At 32.6% G+C, this 23,494-nt stretch overlaps 3 protein-coding genes and 1 pseudogene across 5 annotated transcripts; all 4 read left to right on the forward strand.

Moving 5' to 3' along the window:
• Positions 1 to 326: 326 nt before the first annotated feature.
• Positions 327 to 1,310, forward strand: LOC145013036 (uncharacterized). Its single transcript, XM_078971837.1, has 4 exons — positions 327 to 452; positions 585 to 627; positions 707 to 780; positions 855 to 1,310. Exons 2-4 carry the CDS (start codon positions 599 to 601, stop codon positions 1,196 to 1,198), a joined length of 447 nt encoding a protein of 148 aa, XP_078827963.1. The 5' UTR covers positions 327 to 452; positions 585 to 598; the 3' UTR covers positions 1,199 to 1,310.
• Positions 1,311 to 6,982: 5,672 nt separating this feature from the next.
• On the forward strand, positions 6,983 to 11,909 carry LOC145010711 (putative ubiquitin conjugation factor E4; annotated as a pseudogene). Its single transcript, XR_013663877.1, has 12 exons — positions 6,983 to 7,893; positions 8,009 to 8,213; positions 8,304 to 8,455; positions 8,561 to 8,788; positions 8,873 to 9,025; positions 9,100 to 9,303; positions 9,375 to 9,487; positions 9,590 to 9,707; positions 10,201 to 10,290; positions 10,375 to 10,558; positions 10,934 to 11,023; positions 11,388 to 11,909. The product of XR_013663877.1 is annotated as a putative ubiquitin conjugation factor E4 (transcript).
• Positions 11,910 to 14,652: 2,743 nt separating this feature from the next.
• Positions 14,653 to 17,611, forward strand: LOC145012881 (polynucleotide 3'-phosphatase ZDP-like). Of its 2 annotated transcripts, XR_013664706.1 has the most exons (7): positions 14,653 to 15,002; positions 15,661 to 15,714; positions 16,447 to 16,500; positions 16,581 to 16,784; positions 16,896 to 16,955; positions 17,065 to 17,139; positions 17,392 to 17,611. XR_013664706.1 is itself a non-coding variant. In XM_078971680.1 (6 exons), exons 3-6 carry the CDS (start codon positions 16,554 to 16,556, stop codon positions 17,428 to 17,430), a joined length of 405 nt encoding a protein of 134 aa, XP_078827806.1. In that variant the 5' UTR covers positions 14,653 to 15,002; positions 15,661 to 15,714; positions 16,447 to 16,553; the 3' UTR covers positions 17,431 to 17,611. The 2 variants fall into 2 exon arrangements, 1 of the variants encoding a protein (XP_078827806.1); XM_078971680.1 differs by having other exon boundaries at positions 16,447 to 16,784.
• Positions 17,612 to 19,761: 2,150 nt separating this feature from the next.
• On the forward strand, positions 19,762 to 20,286 carry LOC145009594 (uncharacterized). Its single transcript, XM_078968260.1, has one exon. It carries the CDS (start codon positions 19,762 to 19,764, stop codon positions 20,284 to 20,286), a length of 525 nt encoding a protein of 174 aa, XP_078824386.1.
• The last annotated feature ends 3,208 nt before the right edge of the window (positions 20,287 to 23,494 follow it).

A 23,494-nucleotide genomic window follows, 5' to 3' on the forward strand; every position in this document is an offset into this window, starting at 1 on the left:
CATCATGGGGATGGAGACTTATGAAGATGTCCTTGGTTTAGAGAGAGAGAGAGAGAGAGAGAGAGATCCTTATTTTTCTTTAATAAATATAAATATTTTTAGAAAAAAATATATATAATATGAATCAACCCACAAAAAAAACGAAAATTTCCCAATCCAAAGCACACCCTTTAGTTCTACATAAAAAGTACACAAATATAACTAATTTACCGAATTGCAAAGTCCACGTGGACAATATCAAACTTTTGCCGCTTTCTATTTGAATTACTTAGAGACGAACCTTCTCAATAAATACTAACGACCTCTGTCTCTGTTACAACATACAACATACAACAATCTTCATAATTCAGTTCCATCGCCTTCTTCAAGTAATCTTCCCCGCTTCTTGTGCTTATTGATTCAGGCACTATTCGGGATTTCTTGGTTTGGTTATTCATGCTGTTTCAATTTGGGTATGAATTCGATGTTTCTTTGATGTTCTTGAAGATGTTAATAACAATTCTTTGAATCCGTCGAATCACTTTCATATTTTGATTTTTTGAATTTGATTTTTGATTTGTTTGTTAATTCCGACGCGATGTTAGGACACTAGATCGCAATGGCTCTTTCAGACGCACAGCACGCCCTGTAAGAACTTCAATTCACTAACTTGTTTTATATCTATATATTTTTATATAGAAATATTTTGACATTTGTTTTGTTCAAGTCTACTACGATTGGTGTTAGATTTCTTGGTCCGGTTGTTATCGGGGCACATTGCCCAACAGAACAACACTCAAGGTTAGAAATCTCTCAAATCCCGGAAAATTTCACATTTAAACTTGTTTCTTGATACTGGATTCAATGGTTTGCAGGGATTCCTCTACCCTTTTCAACGTTAGAACAATGGTTTGAGTCAGTTAGCGCACCCGATGTTAAGGCTGGCACTAGCGATCCAGAAGATCGCCGCGGACGACAAGAACTGCAGATACCGGATTTAAATGAACCTCCCGTCGATAATCTTCCAGCCAACGAACAGCCCATCGGCAACCCCCCACCGGAAGACCAAAACCTACCTGAAGACAACCTCCCAGCCAACGACCCTCCGGCCGGAAACCCTGACGCCGGAAACGCCGGAAACCCTGACGCTGAAAATCCGGCCGAAGACGCCCCCAGACCCCTTCTTGTTTACACTCGAAAACGGCGTCGTAATGTTTGAGTAAGTAGTGTGCTTTGAAAATGCTGTAAAAATGTGAGATTCTCTCTATCTTGATATCATTGTGTTTTGTTTTAGATATTAAATCTTGTGTTACGTAATCGATTGAAAATTGTCTGGTGTATGTTCGATGAAATGCTTGACTGAATCTATAAAAACATATTTTCTTTTTACTGTTTAATAAATGTTTTTAAGAATTTTAGGTTTTATTCATTAATTTAGATGAATATATATCATGTTGCATTGCATAAAGTTATTAAAAAAACACCTTTTTCAACGTTTGGATCCTCTATATATATTATATAATGTATACAAATCCTTCGGGAATTATTAATGTGCCAAAACAATAATGGAAACGTCCCCCAAGAAATCACCCCTCATTGGCTTCAATAATTTAACTCGGCAAACAAAGTAAACGTAGAAAAAGGCAAAAAAAATTTATTTATAAACGGTCAAAAAGTATGCAATGGTTTGTTCACAAAAAAAACTTTATTAACATTATGGCTTTTTCAATAAATTCATGTAAATGCAATGGAGTTTTTTGTATTTAACCCAAAAAGGAAACACAAAATCTCTTCATGCTTGTACATAGATATTTTATAAAAGAAAAGCTAGCAACTATGATGCTAAGCTTGATGGTCTAAGCATAAATACTTGTAAGTATTGATATAGAACAATAAATGATAATGCCATAGATTAAAAAAAAATAATAATAAAAAAAGTAAGGTCATCTAAATAATCAAAATATCATTGTAAATAATTAAATTATCAAAATATCATGATCGGGGATAAAAGTGGACAACGATTTTTTTTTTTTTTCTCATTTATGTTGGTACCAATTAAATACTTCAAACTTGTGTGTGATCCCATGGTTTTTCACCACGGGTCATATTTTTTTTTTTTGTTGGTTTTCTGTTTTTTCAAAACGTTTATGTTTTGATTTGTTGGTGTTGGTAATAAGAAGTGATGGTACAAAAAGAATAACAATATAAAACAAAGAAAATTTGAGAATTATGACAGCCAATAATAGTTTCCGAAAAATGTATCATATTTCACATAAAATAATTAGTAAAAGAAATGATTCGTCACTTGGCATCCTACCTTGCTTAAATTTATGTGCTAATGAAACTACCTTTTTACAAATATTAGAAATCGACTCCATAGCATTAAAAAACATATACATATTTTTAAATCAATTTGTTTCTCAATTCCAGGGAAAATCACTTTCAAGAAATCAAGGAACATATACTTATCAATCGAATCAAACTTATAAGCAACTATGTGCTTCTTAAGAAATTGATCAAAAGCAGGTCTCCCAATCTAAAAACACATCACCAAATTAATCATTATCATATTCAAGAGCATATTTACATAATAACTTGGAACATCAAAAACTTGTAAACAATTGGTTCCTACTTTGTTGAGTAGATCACTTTTTTGCACCTTTTATGTGCCAAGTCTGACCATTTTACCCTTGGTGCTGGTTTATGGGTCTCAGTGCGTCTCCTGTGGCTACATGTCTTCTACTCCTTGGTGCCTTCACTTGTTCATGGTGCTGCAATTGAGAATGCATTTGGATGTTAATTAATTTGCTAATCTTTTTAATTTGGTCTATGAATTGACCTTTTTACCCTTCGAGGGTCTATCTCTCCTGTGGCGATGTTGTTTAGATATTTGAGTGGATAGAATTCTCATCACCTTGATGGTGCTTTCAAGCCTTGTAGCAAACATTGACCTTTTTACCCTCGGTGCCGTTTTGGGTTGTATGTTTCTATTAAAACAACCATTTCATAAACATTTAAAAGAACTTACAGGCTCATGTCTAGCCTGGAAATACATTAGATTATACCAAACCTAAAATAAAACTTGATTAATTTACTTTCATATTCCCCAAGGATATTTTGGACATTAAAGAAAGCCAAACCAATAAATTAGATAAATACATGGTTCGGTTAATGAAAACAAACATTATGTTTAATGCACATTTTGAAAAGTGAAAATATAATTAGAAAGTCAAAACTTGACAAAAAATACCACGCAACATCCAAATGGTCCATCATCTAGCACAATCTCATAATTTCAACATGAGAAATTAAATATTTGGAAAAAGTATTTATCCACCAAAAATATTCAAACATCATTTTGATTTTAAAAAGCCTTGTTCTTAAATATTGATGTTTTATCTGGATACGGTCCAGTTGGAATTTCTCATTATTTACTCTCATCCTTGCATACATCCCAATGAACAACAACATCACTAGGAATATCAGTTTTGCAAATTCAGTTAATCTCTTGATGCAAACTCATAGAGTTATCAACCAAAGTTTGTTTTACTATGTTATATTCCTCATAAAAAAAGATTCCTCTTCTCTGTAGATTCTTTTGAATTGAAACCTCTAGATTTTTGCAAAATGTTAGATAAATGTCCCAAAGTCCCTGGTTTGATTGAAATAGACGGGTAAATCAGGTTGTGAGAAGCAACAAACGTTGAAATAAAAGAAAATAAGAAAAATATCAGCTTCAAGATCAATGTTGGCATTGAATAAAAATGTTTCACAAACACAGCCTGGCCATATGGACAAATCTTGTTTACTTTCTATGTCAACATAAATTGAAATCAAAGTCACACGACATAGTGTAGTGAAACATTGAAACTTACCAAAAGAGCAGATTTATCTTTTGGGTGATTGAATTTACACATATGGCCAAACTTGCATTTTTGGGTCTTGAGGAAGTAGTGTATTGAATAGCAGTTAAAGGATCTGATCCCCATCCCTAAATTTGAGTAGCTTTAAACAATCCCGGCCCATGTTGTAACGTCCTAAATTTCAACCCAAAATTTTCAATTAAAACTTTAAGTGTTTATTCAAATCACAACTACAATATCTTAAAACAGTTATCAGAGTATCACTTAAAAGTTTTCATGTACACAAGTCCCCATTGATGTGGTGCAATCAAGCCGTTCCCTTCCTTTATTATAAGAAAACCTAAAACTTTTAAACCACAAATCATAAGCACAAAGCTTAGTGAGTTCCCCAAAATACCACACACACAGCCGTACCCATCCTTTACTATGATCTTGTTGTTAGATTCTGTTTGACCATTAGTTTGGGGATGAAAAAGAGTGGACATTATCATTTTGATTCCCTAACTCGTGCAAAAGTCTCTTGTCCTCTTGCTTATGAATTGGGATCCATTGTCGCATATGATTTCAGCAGGGATCCCGAACCTGTTCAAAATATTGCGTTTAACAAATGAGACTACCTCTTTGTCTTTCTTTCAGGAGGGCCTCAATTTTAATTAACAGATCTCCATCAAAAGAGTTTGACATCAAGAGGGGAGTGAGGCAAGGAGATCCTCTCTCCCCATTTCTCTTTATCTTAACTATGGAGGGTTTTAGTGTTTCCTTAAAAGATGATTGTGATCATCACTTTTTTCAAGGTATATCCTTACCTCATAATGGTTCTCATCTTTCACATCTAATGTGTATGGATGATGCCATGTTTATTGGTGAATGGTTTGAAGTAAACTTAAACAGAATTCTTAGGTGCTTCTTTCTTGCTTCCGGTTTAAAAGTTAAACCTCTTTAAAAGAAAGGTTTTTTGGCATTGGGGTGGAGGATGTTGATGTAAGTTGTCTTGCTAATATTTTACATTGTGAGCTGACAAGTATTCCTTTCACTTATCGGTGTGAATATGAAACTTGCTAGGAATTGGGAGCTGATTTTGGAGAAATTTAGATCGAAGCTTTCTATTTGGAAAGCTCGTAATCTCTCTTTTGGGGGGTAGATTAAAATTGGTAAAATCAGTTTTGGGGAGTCTTCCTCTTTATTACTTTGCTCTTTTTCAAAGCCGTGAGGAAAAATATTGATTTGTTGGAAGGAATTCGAAGGAGGTTTCTTTGGGGTGGTTTAAATAATCAAAGAAAAATTTATTGGGTTTCTTGGGACTTGGTGACTTTACCTAAACACAAAGGAGGTCTCGGTGTTGGTAGTCTTAGAACTTTGAATGTAGCGGTTCTTGCAAAATGGCGGTGGATGCTGAAAGTTGAACTAGAATCGTTTTGGTATTTTTGTATTGAGTATTTGCACAACTTTAAATTGATTAATGGAATGCCTTTGGCTAAAAAGGGTATTTCAGACACTTGGTTGTCCATTTTTTAAATAAATAGAGAACTTACTGAGTGAAAATTTTCTCTTGATAATTTGTTTTTTAGAAAGATGGGTGCAGGAAATCATACTCTTTTTTTTGGAAAGATAAGTGACATGAAGATTATACTCTCAAACAATCATTTCCTAGATTTTACAAGCTGAACAGTAACAAAACCTGTCTGGTGTTGGACATAATTTATGGTGGTATTCGGACTGGTTTTTAGGGGTAGTGGAAGAGAAATATGAAAAAAGTAAATTACACGAATGGTCCTTATGGTTTAAGGTAATTTGCGTGCTTGATCCCTAACTTATTTTTTTAACTCGGAAGGTCCCTACTATTTGTTTTTGTTACGCGTTTGGTCCCCGTCTTACCTAAAAAGACTATATATCCCTTGATTTTTAATTTATTTAAATAAACACACCTACAACCCCATCTCTCTTACCTTATCTTATCTATCCCACCATTTTTCCTATTTAAATAATAGTATTTTTAGGTAAGACAGAGACCAAACACGTAACAAAAGCAAACAGTAGGGACCAAACGTGTAACAAAAACAAATAGTAGGGACCTTCTGAGTTAAAAAAATAAATTAGGGACCAAACGTACAAATTATCCTATATCATAGGGACCATTGGTGTAATTTACTCTATGAAAAAAAGGTATGGAAGAATCTGAGCTGAACAATTTAATGAGTTTGTTTGATGATGTAGAGTTGCCCAATATTCCGAATTCATGGTGCTGGAAAGGTATGTCAAGTGGTATTTTCTGTTAGTTTCTTGAGAAGTTTGATGACAGATAAACTAGATCGTGATAGAATTCTTGGTGGTTTTATATGGATGAAGTGGGATTCTATATAAGTTATTTGTTTTGTTTAGAAGTTTCTTCTTGACAGGATTCTGGTTGCTTCCAATTTGTGGTTGAGAGGGATCACGTTTGGTTTTTATTATTGTCCTTTTTGTAACAACTCGGAGAAGGAGGTAGATAACATTTTTTCAACTATTTTTTCTCAGTTCATTTATGGGATTGATTCTTGGGTTGGTGTCGATTGCTTCCAATTTGTGGTTGAGAGGGATCACATTTGGTTCTTATTCTTGTCCTTTTTGTAACAACTAAGAGAAGGAGGTAGATCATATTTTTTTCAACTATTCTTTCTCAATTCATTTATGGGATTGGTTCTTGGTTTGGTGTCGTTGTTGTTTTCTTGGTTGGTTCAAAATGAGGACCTTCTTAGTATTTTGAAAGCTTTTTCCATGATAAAAATAGAAGGAACCTCATCTTAACTCTTTTATATACGGTGATTTGATTTTTTTGGAAACCTGAAATGATTTGGTGTTCAATAATTAAGGTGGTGGATGATATTCAACTAACTTCTTTCAACTGGATTAAACATAGACCTAGTTTAAGTTATGTTTATCGACAATTTGACATGATTGTGTATCTCTCATTGTTGCTTGTTTCATGTAATGTTTGCTCATTGTCTTGTATTTTTGTTCTAGCCTCTTTCTAGCTTTTAATGGATCGGCAATTAAAAAAAATATAAAATATATTATCTATTATGTTATATGTTATTATGTTATTTATGTATATGTATGTATATTATCTATAATTATTATATGTATATGTATACATCAAGTCTATAGATACATACAAGCCTCCATTGGCTTGTTGACTATGGAGAAACAAAATTCTTTGAAACTTTTTGTTGATCCTTCTTCTTTACCCATTCAAAATAATCAAACCTGCCCATTTTCACCGTCTTCAATCAAATCAAATCAATTCTGAGACTATGGCGACGACCACCGCAAAACCGCTGCGAGCGCCTGAGGAAATCGAGGACATAATCCTAAGCAAAATCTTCCTTGTAACTCAAATAGATTCAATGGGGAACGATACACGAGCTGTTTACTTGGAGATGACGGCAGCTGAGATTTTAAGCGAAGGCGGTGAACTGAGATTTTCTAGGGATGTGATGGAACGAGTTCTTGTTGATCGTCGCGCATATGAAGGGAAGAAAATCACTAATATGAAAGATAAATCAGTTAGGGCTCAGATGGAGTTAGTTGTAAATCAAGCGAAATATTGTAGAATTCACTTAGGTAACCCGATATGTTCGCCGATTCCCAAAGAGATAAATCGAATGTTTCTCCATTGTTGCCTTTGATTTTCTCTGAAGTTTCTAGTTCAATTGATACTTTTGGTGGTGGTAGTAGTGGTGGTGCCTCTTCTCCTCCTGGTTTTTTGGATGAGTTGTTTAGGGATTCCGATTACGATTCCATGGAAACGATCTTGAAGCAATTGTATGAGGATTTAAGAGGGACTGTACTCAAATGTTCTGCTCTTGGAAACTTTCAGCAGCCATTGAGGGCTTTGATGTACTTGATAAGTTTTCCAGTTGGTGCTAAAGCTTTGGTGAATCATCAATGGTGGATTCCCAAAGGTTTTTTCATAAATGGTCGTGCTATTGAGATGACAAGCATCTTGGGTCCTTTTTTTTCATATCAGTGCTCTTCCTGATCAAAGTTTTTACAAGAGTCAGCCTGATGTTGGGTGAGTTTGATCTTGATTTTCTATTTCCATGGCTATTATGTGACTTACCTTTTCAAGTTTCCATCTGTTCTGTTAGATCATTTTTGTTTAACTTTCATATCCATGGAATATGCAGCGAGCAGTGTTTTATGGACTCATCAACAAGACGCCCTGCTGACCTTTTATCTTCATTTGCAACAATCAAATCTGTCATGAACAATTTATACGATGGATTGGCAGAAATTCTTAGGTCTCTTTTAAAGAACACAAACACGTGAGAGAATGTGCTCCAATATATTGCAGAAGTGATCAACAAAAATGCATCAAGGGCTCATATCCAGGTAAGAACAAACTTTTTAGACCATAAAGGCATAATTTATCTATCCAGGTGAAAATTTTATTAATATTGGATAATTTGTGATTGGTGATAGGTTGATCCTATGTCTTCTGCAAGTTCAGGCATGTTTGTGAACCTTAGTGCTGTTATGCTTCGATTGTGTGAACCTTTCTTGGATGCAAATTCAACAAAGAAAGACAAAATTGACCCTAAATATGTGTTTTATGGTTCTCGTTTGGATTTCAAGTAAGATACTCTTATCTACTATAGATGTATCTTTTTCTAAATAAGAGAAGATTGAAACTACAATCCCTCAATATGAATTTGATCATGATTCTCAACTGAATACAGAGAACTAACTGCTCTTCATGCATCTTTGGAGGAAGTTACTGAATGGTTAAACAAAAACAAGCCAAGCCAAACAATGAAGAAAACAGGTTGCTTCAATCTCAAGAAACAACAAGTTCTGGTCAACCAAGTCAAACCTATTCATTTATTTGTGAATGTTTCTTTATGACTGCTCGGGTTCTAAATTTGGGTCTTCTGAAAGCTTTTTCAGACTTCAAGGATCTTGTCCAGGTATTTATTTCCTTAATCCCATGATTCAAAGTACAATGTCCTTCCTAATAAGAAAAGAAAATACGATGCTTTATTTGGTTGCAGGATATTCAAAGACGTGAAGATAGTTTAGCAACCTTGAAAACCATGCAAGAGCAAACTCCTTCACCTCGAGTGACACAGGAAATTGCTCGAATTGAGAAGGAAATCGAAACGTGAACACAGGATAAATTATGTTATGAAGCTCAGATACTGAGGGTAAATTAGTCTTTTCCTTTTTTAATATTCGAGTTTCAGTTTTTTCAAATCCTTTTTTTGTATGTTATTGTTAGGATGGAGGACTACTTCAACTGGCATTATCTTTCTATCAGTTAATGGTGGTTTGGTTAGTAAGTCGAATTGGTGGTTTCAAAATGCCTTTACCACGATCTTTGCCCATGGAATTCGCATGTATGCCTGAACACTTTGTGGAAGATGTTATGGAGTTGCTTATTTTTGCTTCTAGAATCCCACATGCTTTAGATGGTGTCAAATTGGTAAAAACAAAAAGATTCTTTTTAACTAATTATTTTCTCTAGTCTCACTTTCGTTTTTTTTTCTTTGGCAGGATGATTTTATGAACTTTATTATCATGTTCATGGCAAGTCCAGAGTACATTAGGAATCCTTATCTAAGAGCCAAAATGGTTGAAGTCTTGAATTGTTGGATGCCTCGTAGGAGGTATTTATTTATTTATTTATTTTGATTGATTGATTCTATAATTTTATGTTATTTGCTTACAAAGGGTATTTACGTCTTTTTCCGTGTTGTGTGTGTGTGCAGTGGCTCATCGTCTGCTACTAGTACACTTTTTGAGTGGCACCTACTCTCTGTTCAGTATCTTGTGAAGAATCTTTTGAAACTCTATGTTGATGTCGAGTTCACAGGATCCCACACTCAGGTGAGTGATTGTTTCCCATATTTAAGAAATAGCAATGTACTTCTATTGGTTTGTTTATTCTAGCATCCGATTTTTCGTTTTTTCTTTTATTATTATTTTACATATATTTATAATTTAGTAGATATTTTGAAACCTCATGTTTTTATTAAAAAAATTTGCAAGTACAATGCTATAGTTTTTTTTAGATATTCCAAAGTACAATGCCGTTCTAATAAAAAAGTTAAAAGTACATTGATGCAATTAGAAGAAGCGAAAGAATTGTAATTTTAGCAATGTCATCCAAATACAAAGCAACTTTTAAAAAAAAAAAATCTAAATATCATGTATTTAATAAGAAAAGAAATTAAAAGTACATTGCTATAATCACATAGATACTCAAAATACAATGCCATAGTAGTAAAAAGCACAATGCTGTAATGAGAAGAAATGAAATTTGGATTCTATAATAAACAATTCAGTAAAAGTACATTGCTATTTCTTCACTGTTATGCAGTTTTATGACAAGTTTAACATCCGCCATAACATTGCTAAACTTCTAGAATACCTTTGGCAAGTCCCTGTTCAACAAAATGCTTGGAAACAGGTAACTTTTTATTATTATTATTATTATTATTATTATTTTAATTTTTAATCAACTAGTTATTAACTCTTTTTGAAAATGTTACAGATTGCGAAAGAAGAGGAAAAGGGTGTTTACTTGAACTTTTTAATCAACGATAGCATCTTTCTTCTTGATGAAAGTCTGAACAAGATTCTTGAGCTTAAAGAGCTTGAAGCTGAAATGGCTAACACAACTGAATGGGAACAAAAATCAGCACAAGAGAACTAGACTTTACCACTCTCAAGAAAATGTCTGTCTTTTCACTTCTCTCTATCTTTCAAAATATATATAGGGGCATTTTCGTCATTTTCTCAATTTACCCATTATACCATTTTTACCATCTAAAAACACCACAAATACAAAAAAAAAAAAAAAAAAATCACACACAATGTAGATTCATTATCTTGTCAATTTAGTCGTTGACTTATAATTTTTTTAGAGTAAATTACATGTTTGGTCCCTGAATATAGTTGGTTTTTGTGATTTTGGTCCCAATAAGTATTCTCTTTCATTTTTTGTCCTTATTTGTGGTTTTTGTAACGTGTTTGTCCTTTTACATATTTTTCTATTTATAAACAAGAAAATACCGTTTTACTGACACAAATATAAATGTTGGAATCTGCAGTACACTCTGATGAAAGATCCTGTCATTTTACCATCTTCAAGAATCATAGTAGACAGACCCGTGATTCAGAGGCATCTTCTCAGTGACCCTGTTAGTTTTCTATTTTATCCGGGGGACATTTACGTCTTTTTCACAAACGAGAGCTTCAAACAATTGCAATTTTTGTCCCATTGATATCGGTTTCGGACTTTCGGTCCCATTCCAGTGCTATTTTTTATGATGACTAAGATTAAGGGCATTTACGCCTTTTGCCCATGAGTGATTTGTCTCTTTTTGAGTTGCAATTTTTGTCCTATTATTGTAATGCATGAGAAAACGCAATATCAAGGGCATTTATGTCTTGCACAGACAAGAGGGTATTTATCTCTTTTGCACAAAAGGGAAATAAAAAGCAAGTCCCTGCCCCTTAAGAATTCGAAAAAACCCTAGAAGATGTTTTTTCTTCTTTTCACAGCTGCTCTTTCCAAATCCGCTAGATATCCGGTCCCAAATCGTCACCCCTTTCTTTATTTTTTCGATAATAGAGTTGGCTATTTCTGTGGCGTCATCTCCCGAAGGCGGCGGCGACGGCGATGAAGCTAGCAGAGGTCGGCGATGCAGGTGGGTGTCGTTCGCAAAGAGAAAGGGCGGTGTTGGAGACCCCGAACAAAACATCGACTCTTTGAAGGAACGGTGGAAGGAGATGGGGTTGAGGGGATGTAGAAGAAAAAAGAAGCGATGGGAAGCTCTAGATTGGTGGGAAGTGGGGATCATCATGGATCGGTCGATGTTAATTTGTTATTGGTTTAGAGTAACGACGGATATTAATCCCAAAAATATCGATAGATTATGAGAAAAAAAGGACCAATAGAGAGTTAAAATTAGCTCTAAAACAATAAAAATTCTTTTAAATACCTGAATATAATTTGTATGCCTTATCAATGTCGCTGAAGAATTATTATAAAATTTTCTGAACGGTAATGATCTCTGTTTGTTATATCTTATAATCTATATTTCGGTTTAAACACTATTATAAAGAAGGTTTAAATTACCTATTTTATTTTTGTAATCGTTATTTTATATTGTTAGTTTTTATTGTATTAGCTTAATCTTTTGTAAGACCATCTCTATTTTTTCCCCATAAATGGAGTAAATAGTGTTTCATCTTCAATCCTATTTTATTTTCTATCTCATTTTTTACCTCAAAAAATATATTCCTTGAATATTCTATTTTTATAACTTATATATATTGTCAAATATACCCTTCTACTAATTAAACTCTATATTTATGATTAATTAATATAAATTAATATATAACTTGATATTATAAATATTAAATATTGCATTTAAATTATAATTAATAGATAAAATAAACTAAAAATATATAAAATAAAAATGAAAGGGACTAAATATGTCAACCAAACTTCACCTCCGTTTTTGGAGATATGAATAATATTCCCCCATATATTGGGGGAATACTATTCATATCTCCAAAAATGGAAGTGAAAATGAGATAGGGTTGGAGAAGAATAGCGGAAGAAATGGAGTTTGGGGGTGGATTGGAGATGCCCTAAACATACAATTGATATATTTGGAAATTAAAATAGTACATATTCTTACTCAAATCAAACTATAATTAAAGTAAAATCGTACATATTTTTGAAAATAGAAAAAAAGATAAATTCTTGGAAACAATTTGAGAAGTTTGAATTTATAAGAAAAATGAGAAAAAATTTAAATTATTAAAATTAATGAGACTTTAATACATTACATATATAAATCCTTTCTAATAAATACATTACATATATATTACCTTACATATTAAATGTGGAATTTTAATTTAATAAAATGAAAATTACAATAAAATAACAAGTGAAAAATAGAAAATTCAAAAATTCTAGAAAATGCCATGTCCAAATGAAGGAGAAGAGGACATGCGGCAAAAAAAAAAAAAACCCTTCATTTATTAAGGAGGATATATATATATATATATATATATATATATATATATATATATATATATATATATATATATATATATATATATATATAATTAAAAATATTGACCATTTCTTGAAAATTAAGAGGTACAATAGGTATTACCTCATGTACAATAATATTAAGCATATAACCACATCGTATACTTATTACATTGTATTACCTTGCCCTAATCTCCTAAACACACAAATGCCGCCATCAAACCAATTCTCATCCGGTTTATCTCTTCACCCTCACGACGTTAGGTGTGTGTTCTTCCCTGACTCCGACAACATCACACACAAGCAGCGCACCACCACCTGTCTCCACCAAAGATGTAATCGACGCCCTGGAAGTCCACCTTTTCCGTCACACACAAGTAGCCCTAACCCTATCCCGCCACCACGATCAACCACGATCAACGATTTGGGGGAACAACAAGTAAATTTGATCCGGGTTTGGAGCTTTTAGTTCTTATTCTCGAAGATCTCTCCGGCTTTGAAAATCGAGGATGGCACAGGGAAACACGCGTTTATTGGGTTAGGGTTTACAGAGAGGAACGAGGCGTTTGATTTCAATGTGGCGTTGTCGGATCATGAGAAGTATGTGAAGAGAGAGATTGAGAAGGATGTCGATGAAGCCAGCGACTAGAGTCATATCAATATCCATCCTGCTGTAAATCATAGATTGAAGGTATGTATCATCACTTACAGTTTTCCGACTATGCATATAAGATTATATAGTCGAAAATTTCAGATTAGTAGCTGAAATTATCTAATGCCTAGAAGTATTGAAATGGATTTGAGCTCATTAGACATGTATTAACTTGAAACATTACGTATATTAGGAGGGTGAAACAATTCGAATCACTGTAAAAAACAAACCTGCAAGTGGAGCTGGGATGCTTTCATCTGCAGGATTATCTGAAAAGATTAAGCCACTCAACCTTGCTCCTCCACCCGAGAAGGTTAAGTCTAAGCCTCTAGGCCTTGCTCCTCCACCAGTTGCTTCCGGGAAAATTAGGTCTCCTATCCCACCTGCACCCAATGATCCTGCTGCTGTTCGGATGACTTCTACAACTCATCACATTGTTGCAAGGAATTCTACAAATGCTTTCACATATTTCTCTCAGCTCGAGGTATGTCCAAACAAGCACAAATCTGAAGCAGAAAACTTTCATAATGGGTGCCTTTTAGAGAGTGAGACATACATTGGTGGTCGTATGCTTCGTTTGGCTTTCTATTACTCCCCCAAATTTTTTGATGTATAAAACGAAAAGCATTCGTGTTTACGAGCAATGTCTTTTCCACACTATCAGATATAAACTTCCATTATCCGACAAAGTGCAAGCTCATTATGTTTTGTATGGTTTTGAGCTGAATATTCTTGCTTCTACCATTCAGGGCAGTGATCAAGATAAGTTGAAGCAGATAGTGAGTGAAGAGGATCCAACTTCTACCAAGGTATTGTTGGATTAGTGTCTAAGTCCATAACTATTTTGGTATATACTTGACCCGATGGTGCATGGTCCTTTTGGGTTGCCTTCACCAAAGCAACTTGATAGGATGAATTATGGAGAGAGATGATTAATTATGATTTATTAATATATTATGAGAATAATATATATTAAAGGAAAAATCATATTGTTTAATTAATATTAGTCAAGAATTAATTGATAATTAATTTTGTGGCTAAAAGAGATTAATTAAACTTAGGGGACTGGAATTGTAATTATAAGATAATTGCAATTGGGCTATGGATTACCTTATAATATAAGGTTGGACGAATTCTATGGGGAAAACCCATTAGAAACTGTCCAAAGGCCTTTAAGAAAGGAGTCCATGGGTTGCTTAGGGCCTAAGCATCCAAATTAGGGTTTCCTTGTTAGATAACCCTAATAGCCTCACTATTTAAGGACCCCTTGGGCACCAAAAACGTGGGCAACTGAATCCTTAGGGTTTCTACACGTTTTTTGGAGCCTCCCCTCTCCTTATTCGTCATCCTCTTACTCTTGGTGTTTGTGAGCCATTAGAGGAGTGACGCTTGTGACTCTAAGCTTTCTAAAGTCATTACAAGGCGGATTTGAGATTGTTATTGCTACATAACAATCAAGGTAATATCTTAAACCCATTATTATGTTAATATTGATTATCATATGCTAGATTTAGGGTTTAAAGTCTTGGATGAATTGCATGTACAATAGAGAAACCTAGATCCAAGCATTAGGGTTGCATGAGCACATAGGATGTTCTTATGGCCAAAACCCATCAGTGGTATCAGAGACTTGATTGGTTTCTATTGTATTGATGCCTTACATGTTCATTCTTGTTGCAAAATCGAAATTTTGGCCTTCTGACTGCTGAATCGGCGAGTTCCAATGTGGACTCGGCGACTTGGCTTCTACTCGGCGAGTCCATAGAGGAACTCGGCGAGTTCGAGCGTCAGAAAGAGGCAGTTTCGGGATTTCTTGCTGTTTTACTCAAAGATACTTGCCTTAACTGTTATGGGTCATTAAAATTCGAATTTTAATCATATTTTGAGTGTATCCTTGATTAAACAAAAGATAATTACCAATTGATTAGATAATAACTTCCTTATTTGATTAAAGTTTGATTATTTGTATTAATTGGGTAACTTATCTTGCAAGAAATTGATTTTAAGTCAAATTAGATGATAATTAGATTAATTGTTTAATTTAAGTTATTTTGTGATATTGGGTTGTTTTGGTTTATGAGTGATTATTATTTATTTATTTTATTTTATTGTGACAGTTAGATGAAGATGTTGAAGCTGAGCTGCAGGGGTAGGATCAAAAGAGTGGAAAGGTATTAAAAATTTTAAATCAATAATCGAACAATGGTATATTTATATAATTAAGAAATAAACTCAGTATTGTTTACCCAAATTTCTAGCTTTTTGTTTTATTTTCAACAGATTATTTAAAGCACAACATTTTAATAATATAATTTTGACTTCATTGTTGCATCTATCTGTCACATACGGCTGCTATGTCTTATAGATCATAAAAATAAAAAGAATTTATGTGACCTTGTATTGATTATCATATGGTTTTTTACTTTTTTTCAGTTACATGCATCTTCAAAAAGATTTATCAGTGAGATACTTGGATGTTAATAGTCATATCAATTACATAATTTCTGTCCATTTTCATACATAATAACAAAGTAAAATATAGTGATTTGAATAAATTTGAAATTTTGCATAGGAATTAGGAAGGTAAACATACAAGTAAGTTATCTTTTCTTGGGTCAAAACAATTACACTATATATAAAAATTTGGCTGAAATATGTTCCCTTTTTAAAGAATGACATGTGGATGCCACATCATCATTTTAAACACATGGCATTCGATGTAACTCATAAGCAGGAACTCAACTCAACTCAACTCATTAGCCTATTTATAGGTAAAAGTTACTTCAAATAGGAGTTTTTACAAGTTACCATGAATATGTTTTTCACTTTTATGATATGTTTTTCACATTTTCACATCTTGAAGGAACTGATTGTATTCATGTAATTCTGCTATGTATTTATAGACTGACAAAGATGAGGAAAGAGTGAAAGAAAAAAAGAATGCAACAAATGAAAAGGTATACTGTTATGCTACTAAGATGGACTATAACCAAATTACAAAGATACCCTTATGCCTTCTTCCTCCACTTGTATCAAGATTGTTGCAGAGTATGCAAAGTCAGGAAGATCTTCATGTAAAAAATGCTCTGAAAAAATCGATTCAAAATCTTTAAGATTAGGATCGAGTATTTGGGACCCACGAGGGTATGAAAACACCAAATCGTATCACTCAGACTGTTTCTTCCCTCTTGATGTAAACTTGTTGTCAGCAGAACTAATCGAAGGATTTTCACAACTCAAGGTGGGGCCCAGTTTCATTTTCTTTTGATTAACATTTTTTTTCTTCACGTATAATCAGAATCACAATTTTGTCAACTGTTTTTGCTGTATTTTTTGGTGTTTTATTGTGCAGAGCAATGATCAAGAAAAACTGAAGAAACTTATGACTGAAAGGGATCAATCTTCTAAGAAGGTATTGTTTAGTGTTTACTTTTTTTTTTCTCATTTTTAATGAATTAGAAAACTATTTAAAGTTTAAACCAGTCATTTTAATGATATAATTTTTGAGTTCCTATTTTTAGACATCTGATAAAATTGATGAAGACATTGGATTGAAGATAGACTTTTCAGCTAATGATGTCAAGGACAATTACAAGGTAAGATCAATCAACAATTTTTGCTCAATTTTATACTAAAATGTTAAATTTATAGTCAACTTCTATTACTTTTATGCATCTGTAAAGGATGCTATGCTATTACAGAAAAGGTAATGTTAAATGTTAATAGTTAGTTAACAAGTGGTGTTCAGTAAGTAATGTGTGTTAGATGTGTTTTTTTTTTAGTTTTAGTTTGGGGATGATTATAATTTGATTTTTAGTTGTTTTGTTTTTCCTTTTTGATGTATGTAGCTTCCTAATAATGGTTTTAAGACCACAAGGACAACTTAGAGATGTGCTATATCAGAACTAGAGAAGGCATGTATATGAGAATTAGAAGGAGAAGGAATCAAAGAAAAAGACGAAGAAGGGATCTGGGAAAAATGGTGAGGATTTTCCATTCTTTCGGTTTTTTTTCCTGATTTTCAGACAATATGTATCATCAGTTTCATTTTTGCTATATATATATAGTTGGGGCTTACACCTTCTGAATCATTGATTTGGTTGAGGGTTCCTCGGGAGTAGATCAATCCTTAATAATAGGCCGCTCTGATTTTTGGTTGTGTGTGTGTGTGTATATATATATATATATATATATATATATATATATATATATATATATATATATATATATATATATATATATATATATATATATATATATATATATATATATATATATATATATATATAGGTTCAGGTTCATTTGAAACCATTTTAATTTTGTGAGACCGTAAGACCAAATTTAAAAATAATTTTAAAATGCAAAATAAATAGAAAAATCCAAAAATTCTTTTTTTAAATATTATTTTCGAAACTTGAATTAACTAAAAAAAATAAAAAAAATAAAAACAAAATCCCGTTTTTTTTTTTTTTTTTTTTTTTTTTTTTTTTTTTAAATACGTGAAATATTCTAATAGAATATTACACTAACATATTCTAAAAAATAATTTTAAAATGCAAAATAAATGGAAAAATCTAAAAATTCTTTTTTTAAATATTATTTTCGAAACTTGAATTAACTAAAAAAAATAAAAAAAAATTTCATTTTTTTTTTGAAAAACACGTGAAATATTCTAATAGAATATTACACTGTACATATTCTAAAAAATAATTTTAAAATGCAAAATAAATGGAAAAATCCAAAAATTCTTTTTTTAAATATTATTTTCGGAACTTGAATTAACTAAAAAAATAAAAAAAATAAAAAAATGCGTCTCACGGTCTAACAAAATTAGGCCGTCTCATATGAACCTAACCCTATATATATATATATATATATATATATATATATATATATATATATATATATATATATATATATATATATATATATATATATATTGTAAATAATTGATGGATGACATAATAATTGGTGCATGGTATATTTGTCAACATTTCTAACTAGTTACAATTATATGTTAGTAAAATTTGTAGTATAAATACCTCTCCATTGTAAAGAATGAAACACACCAAAAAGTTATAAGAGATATAACTTTCATATTCTCTCTAAATATTCTTTCTTCTTAATTAAAGTTCTTATCAAAGTTTACTAGTTTGGTTTGATTTATAGTTACATTAATTACGCTTAATTCATAACACGTTATCAACACGAAAGCTCTAATCAAGGTTATTAAACAAGTGGAAAATCACATCTATCTTAATCAAGGTATGTATTACTTATTAAAAACACTATTAATTATAAAAACCTCAATCATATTAAAATAATAATAATACTAATGAATTAATGAAACTTATACATTATGGACATTATGGACTATTAACAATTTTTATTTCTTATACTAACATTTCTTTATGTATTCTAATTTTTATACTAACATTTACATTATGCAACTAATTTTTATTTATGCGAACTAACATTTACATTATGCAACTAACTTTTATTTATGCATACTAACATTTATATTATGCTACTAACTTTTATTTATGCATACTAACATTTAAATTATATTTATTTATACATGTCAATGTTTATTTATATTTTAGATACTCTTCATAATTTTATTTAAACATTTACTAATATTTATTTATGTTTCTAATTAGTAAAGTTATGTATTAGTTATAAGTCTTATTATATGATTTATAAAATACATATACATACATACACAACGAGAATATATATGCAACGGTTATAAACAACAAAAACAACGGCTATATTTTTTTTTACCATAAATAAACATCTTTACCCTGCTTATTTTACCCACAACAAATATTTCTCTCTTTTATCAAATAAATCAATTTCAGGAAATCAAGCTTCAAGATGATTCATCCTTTTGTGATAAACATGACTATAATAGTCATGTTACTTTTCATCCCAATCCTTAACATCGAAGATAATATGAAATTTCATCTACTTTTAGGCTTGTATGCAATGTTAGCTTTACCGCTTCTTTTTTTGTGTAATATTTATTGAAATAAATGGATTTTAATTTTAATTTCTATTTTGTTTAAAATTTATAGTTACATTATGTCCAACATTGCAAAGCTCGAGTTTGCAGCACTTGAAGTTAGTGGGAAAAACTATGTGTCATGGATGATAGATGTAAAAATGCATCTTGAATCCGTGGGTATCTCAAATACTATAAATGAATTTAATAATTGATGGGCACAAGACAAAGCTCACAAGTTTTCCTTCGTAAGCATATTGATGAAATGTTGAGATTTGAAGATCTTGATGTTACTGATCCAAGTATTCTCTGGAATCTTCTGAAAGAAAGATTTGATCATCAAAAGGAAGTTATACTTCCAAATGATAGAGATGAATGGAGAACACTAAGGTTTCAAGACTTTAAGAAAGTAAATGAATACAACTCAGCTTTGTTCAGAATATGTTCACAACTCAAGTATTGTGGACAAGAGGTTACTGATGAAGATATGTTGGAGAAAACTTACTCAACATTTCATGCAACAAACATTACCTTGATGCAACAATATCGGATGCAAAAGTTCACAAGATATTCTAAATTGAATGCATGTCTGCTCGTTGCAGAGCAAAACAATGAACTCTTTATGAAAAACCATGAATCTCGTCCAAGATCAGTAGCACTTCCTGAAGCAAATGCTACAAATATTGATGGTCATCAAAACAATACACGTGGACGAGGGAGAGGTCGTGGTCGAGGATGAGGCCGTGGCTATTTTAACTGAAACCAAAGTCATAATCAGAACCATAATTCTGGTCGTGTACAAGGTAATAATCGTGGTCGTGGCCAAAAAAGGAATAATTACCAATATTTACAAAGAAACAATGTCCACACACAAGATAAGGCCAAAGTGACAAGGCATGACACTGGGACATCACAAAAATCTGATGGTTCATGTTATAGATGTGGTAGCACAGGCCATTGGTCAAGGACCTGTCGCACACCTGCACATCCTTGTCAACTTTATCAAGAGTCCATTAAAGGAAAAGGAAAAGAAGCAAACATCATTGATAATGTTGAATTCACTTCGCTAAATGTTGCTAATTTCTGTAATGACATGGAAGACATAAACTAAAAAAAAAAATCTATTATTGTTCTAGTAAAACTATTTTTCCTTCGTTTGTTTTTCATGTAATGTCTTTCCTACAATAAATGAGCTTTCTTTTTAATAATAATTATGATTATGTTTATTCACTTATTATTCCTTTTATATGTGAAGTTTAATATGAGTCCAACTGGAGCAAAACACCAAGAAAAGATTGGAGATCTTTGTATAGCAGATAGTGGTAGTACACATACTATTCTGAAATCAAAAAATATTTTTTAGAATTAGTACCAACAAAAACAGTCATACATACAATATCAGGTCCTGCAGACTTGATAGAGGGAATCGGGAAAGCCCATTTTATATTACCAAATGGTACAAGCTTTTGTATAGAAAACGCCTTATTTTCTCCAAAGTCTAATAGAAACTTATTAAGTTTCAATGTCATATATTTCAAAGGTTATGACACAAAAACTGTGACCATTGAAAATAAGAAATATATGTATGTTATAGACAAAAACCATGTGCTTGAAAAACTACCAACACTTGATTATGTTCTGCATTATACATATATACATATGATTGAATCAAATATGGTAGTAGAAGGAAAACATTGTGATCCTAGGACATTCAGTTTATGGCATGATAGGTTGGGCCACCCAGGATTAACAATGATGCGAAGGATAATTGAGAATACACATGGGCATCCATTGAAGGACCAAAAGCTCCCTCAATCCAACAGCATAAAACCATGTGCATCTTGTTCCCTTGGAAAGTTAATTTTAAAACATTCTCCAATGAAAGTTGAAAGGGAGTCACCTAGATTTCTAGAAAGAATTCAAGGTGATATATATGGACCGATTCACCCACCATCTGGACCATTTAGATACTTTATGGTCTTAATAGATGCATCCAGCAACTGGTCTCATGTTTGCCTATTATCAACTCGTAATATGGAATTTGCAAAGTTTCTTGCCCAAATTATTAAATTAAGGGCACATTTCCCTGATTATACTATCAAAAGAGTGAGACTTGATAATGCTGGTGAATTTACTTCACAAGCATTTAATGACTATTGTATGTCTGTAGGAATTGTTGTTGAGCATCCAGTAGCTCATGTACACACACAAAATGGTTTAGCTGAATCACTGATTAAACGTCTCCAACTAATAGCTAGACCATTGATAATGAGGACCAAACTTCCTGTTTCTGTTTGGGGCCATGCAATCTTACATGCTGGATCATTGATACACATGAGACCAAGTTCATATCATGTATATTCTCCACTACAACTTGCTTTCGGTCAAGAGCCAAATATATCCCATTTGAGAATTTTTGGGTGTGCAGTATATGTCCCTATTGCACCACCTCAACGGAAGAAAATGGGTCCTCAAAGAAGGTTGGGAATATATGTTGGTTATGAGTCAGTCTCTATTATAAGATATCTTGAACCATTAACATGTGATGTTTTCACAGCACGCCACTACTAGAAAAACAGCCTTTTACGACGCACAATCAATGACACGCGCTGATAGAGGACACGCATTTGTACGTGCTGTAAAAATTGATGTCAGTTTTCCAAAATATGAAGCATAGAGGACACCCATTTATGTGTGCCCTAAAATTAGTGTCCAACAAAAAAAAATAAAAAACACGGAGGGCACCTACTATAAAAAAGTGCGTCGTGTAGAACTGTCGCTTTATAATTTTTTTTCATTGGCACGCGTTCTTCAATTTTTTAATTGCCAAGGGGGGAATGAAATACCAAAAAATTGAAAACCCCCGCCTGATACTCTCCTCCTTCTTCGTATGTTGTGAAATCCTCTTCGATCAAAAGAAACCCTAAAAGCATTATGTGGATTCTGATATGCAATTTTTAGTTGTGAGGTTTCTGAAATCATATTTTTGACCTCGATTGATATTTTCATATTTTTGAAATTCTAAAAATCCTCTTCGATTAAACGAATCCCTAAAACCCCGCCTCATACCCACCTCCACCACCTCCAACCCACACCAAATCTTTAGGCATCGCACGACGACGATGTACATGCCTTGTCGACCAACACTTCATCCACCATCACCATTTGTAGCTCTCTCACCCCATCCTCACTGTTAAACCTTGCAAAATCCTTATATGACATTCCGAAGACAATCAGATTCCGGCGCTCTATGACTGTCGACGGGAGCAAAAACCTAATTTCAAGTCAATGGCCTGTGTGTATATTCTGGTACAGAACTTGGAGGAGGAGGTACGAGTGGCTTTGGACCAACTTCCTAGAGAAGGCAACTGATATCCTTGACATCTTAAGGCCGAACAAGTGCCTCTCGATCTCATTTCACCATTTATAGTTCCATTACAGAGTTTATAACTATGAACATGTTCTGAACAACAAGCGCCTCTCGTCATGTTTTTTCAATTGCAGATTCTGATTTTAGGTCATCTCCTCTCCTCGCCTCTTCTTTGTTTCTTTTCTATTCTGCTTCTACATATATACTTCTTGTATAGAGGATTAACATTATTCCATTCTTAAATATTTATAAAATCGGTATTATTTGAAGTTCAGTGTTTATGGTTTAGTTAGATGCGAAAATTTGGTGCTGCTTCTTTAGTCTATTTATTTGTAAAGGGGATTTTTCTGATTTGGGAACCAAAACATACGAGATTGATGAATGGTTCAAACCTAAGCATCATTGATGAAAATTTTCTTTATATGACACTTTTATTTTATTTCTTTTGCCAAATTGGCGATCTTGATATTGATCTTCTAATCTGAGGGGAGAATTTGAATAAAGATCTATAATTACGACTTGGAATTGAGAAATGTTTAATTGCCTCGGTATGAAATTTCATAGATTAGAAGTTCTG

This window comes from Lactuca saligna, chromosome 8, assembly GCF_052625555.1.
Source record: "Lactuca saligna cultivar CGN05327 chromosome 8, ASM5262555v1, whole genome shotgun sequence".
Classification (NCBI taxonomy): domain Eukaryota; kingdom Viridiplantae; phylum Streptophyta; class Magnoliopsida; order Asterales; family Asteraceae; genus Lactuca; species Lactuca saligna.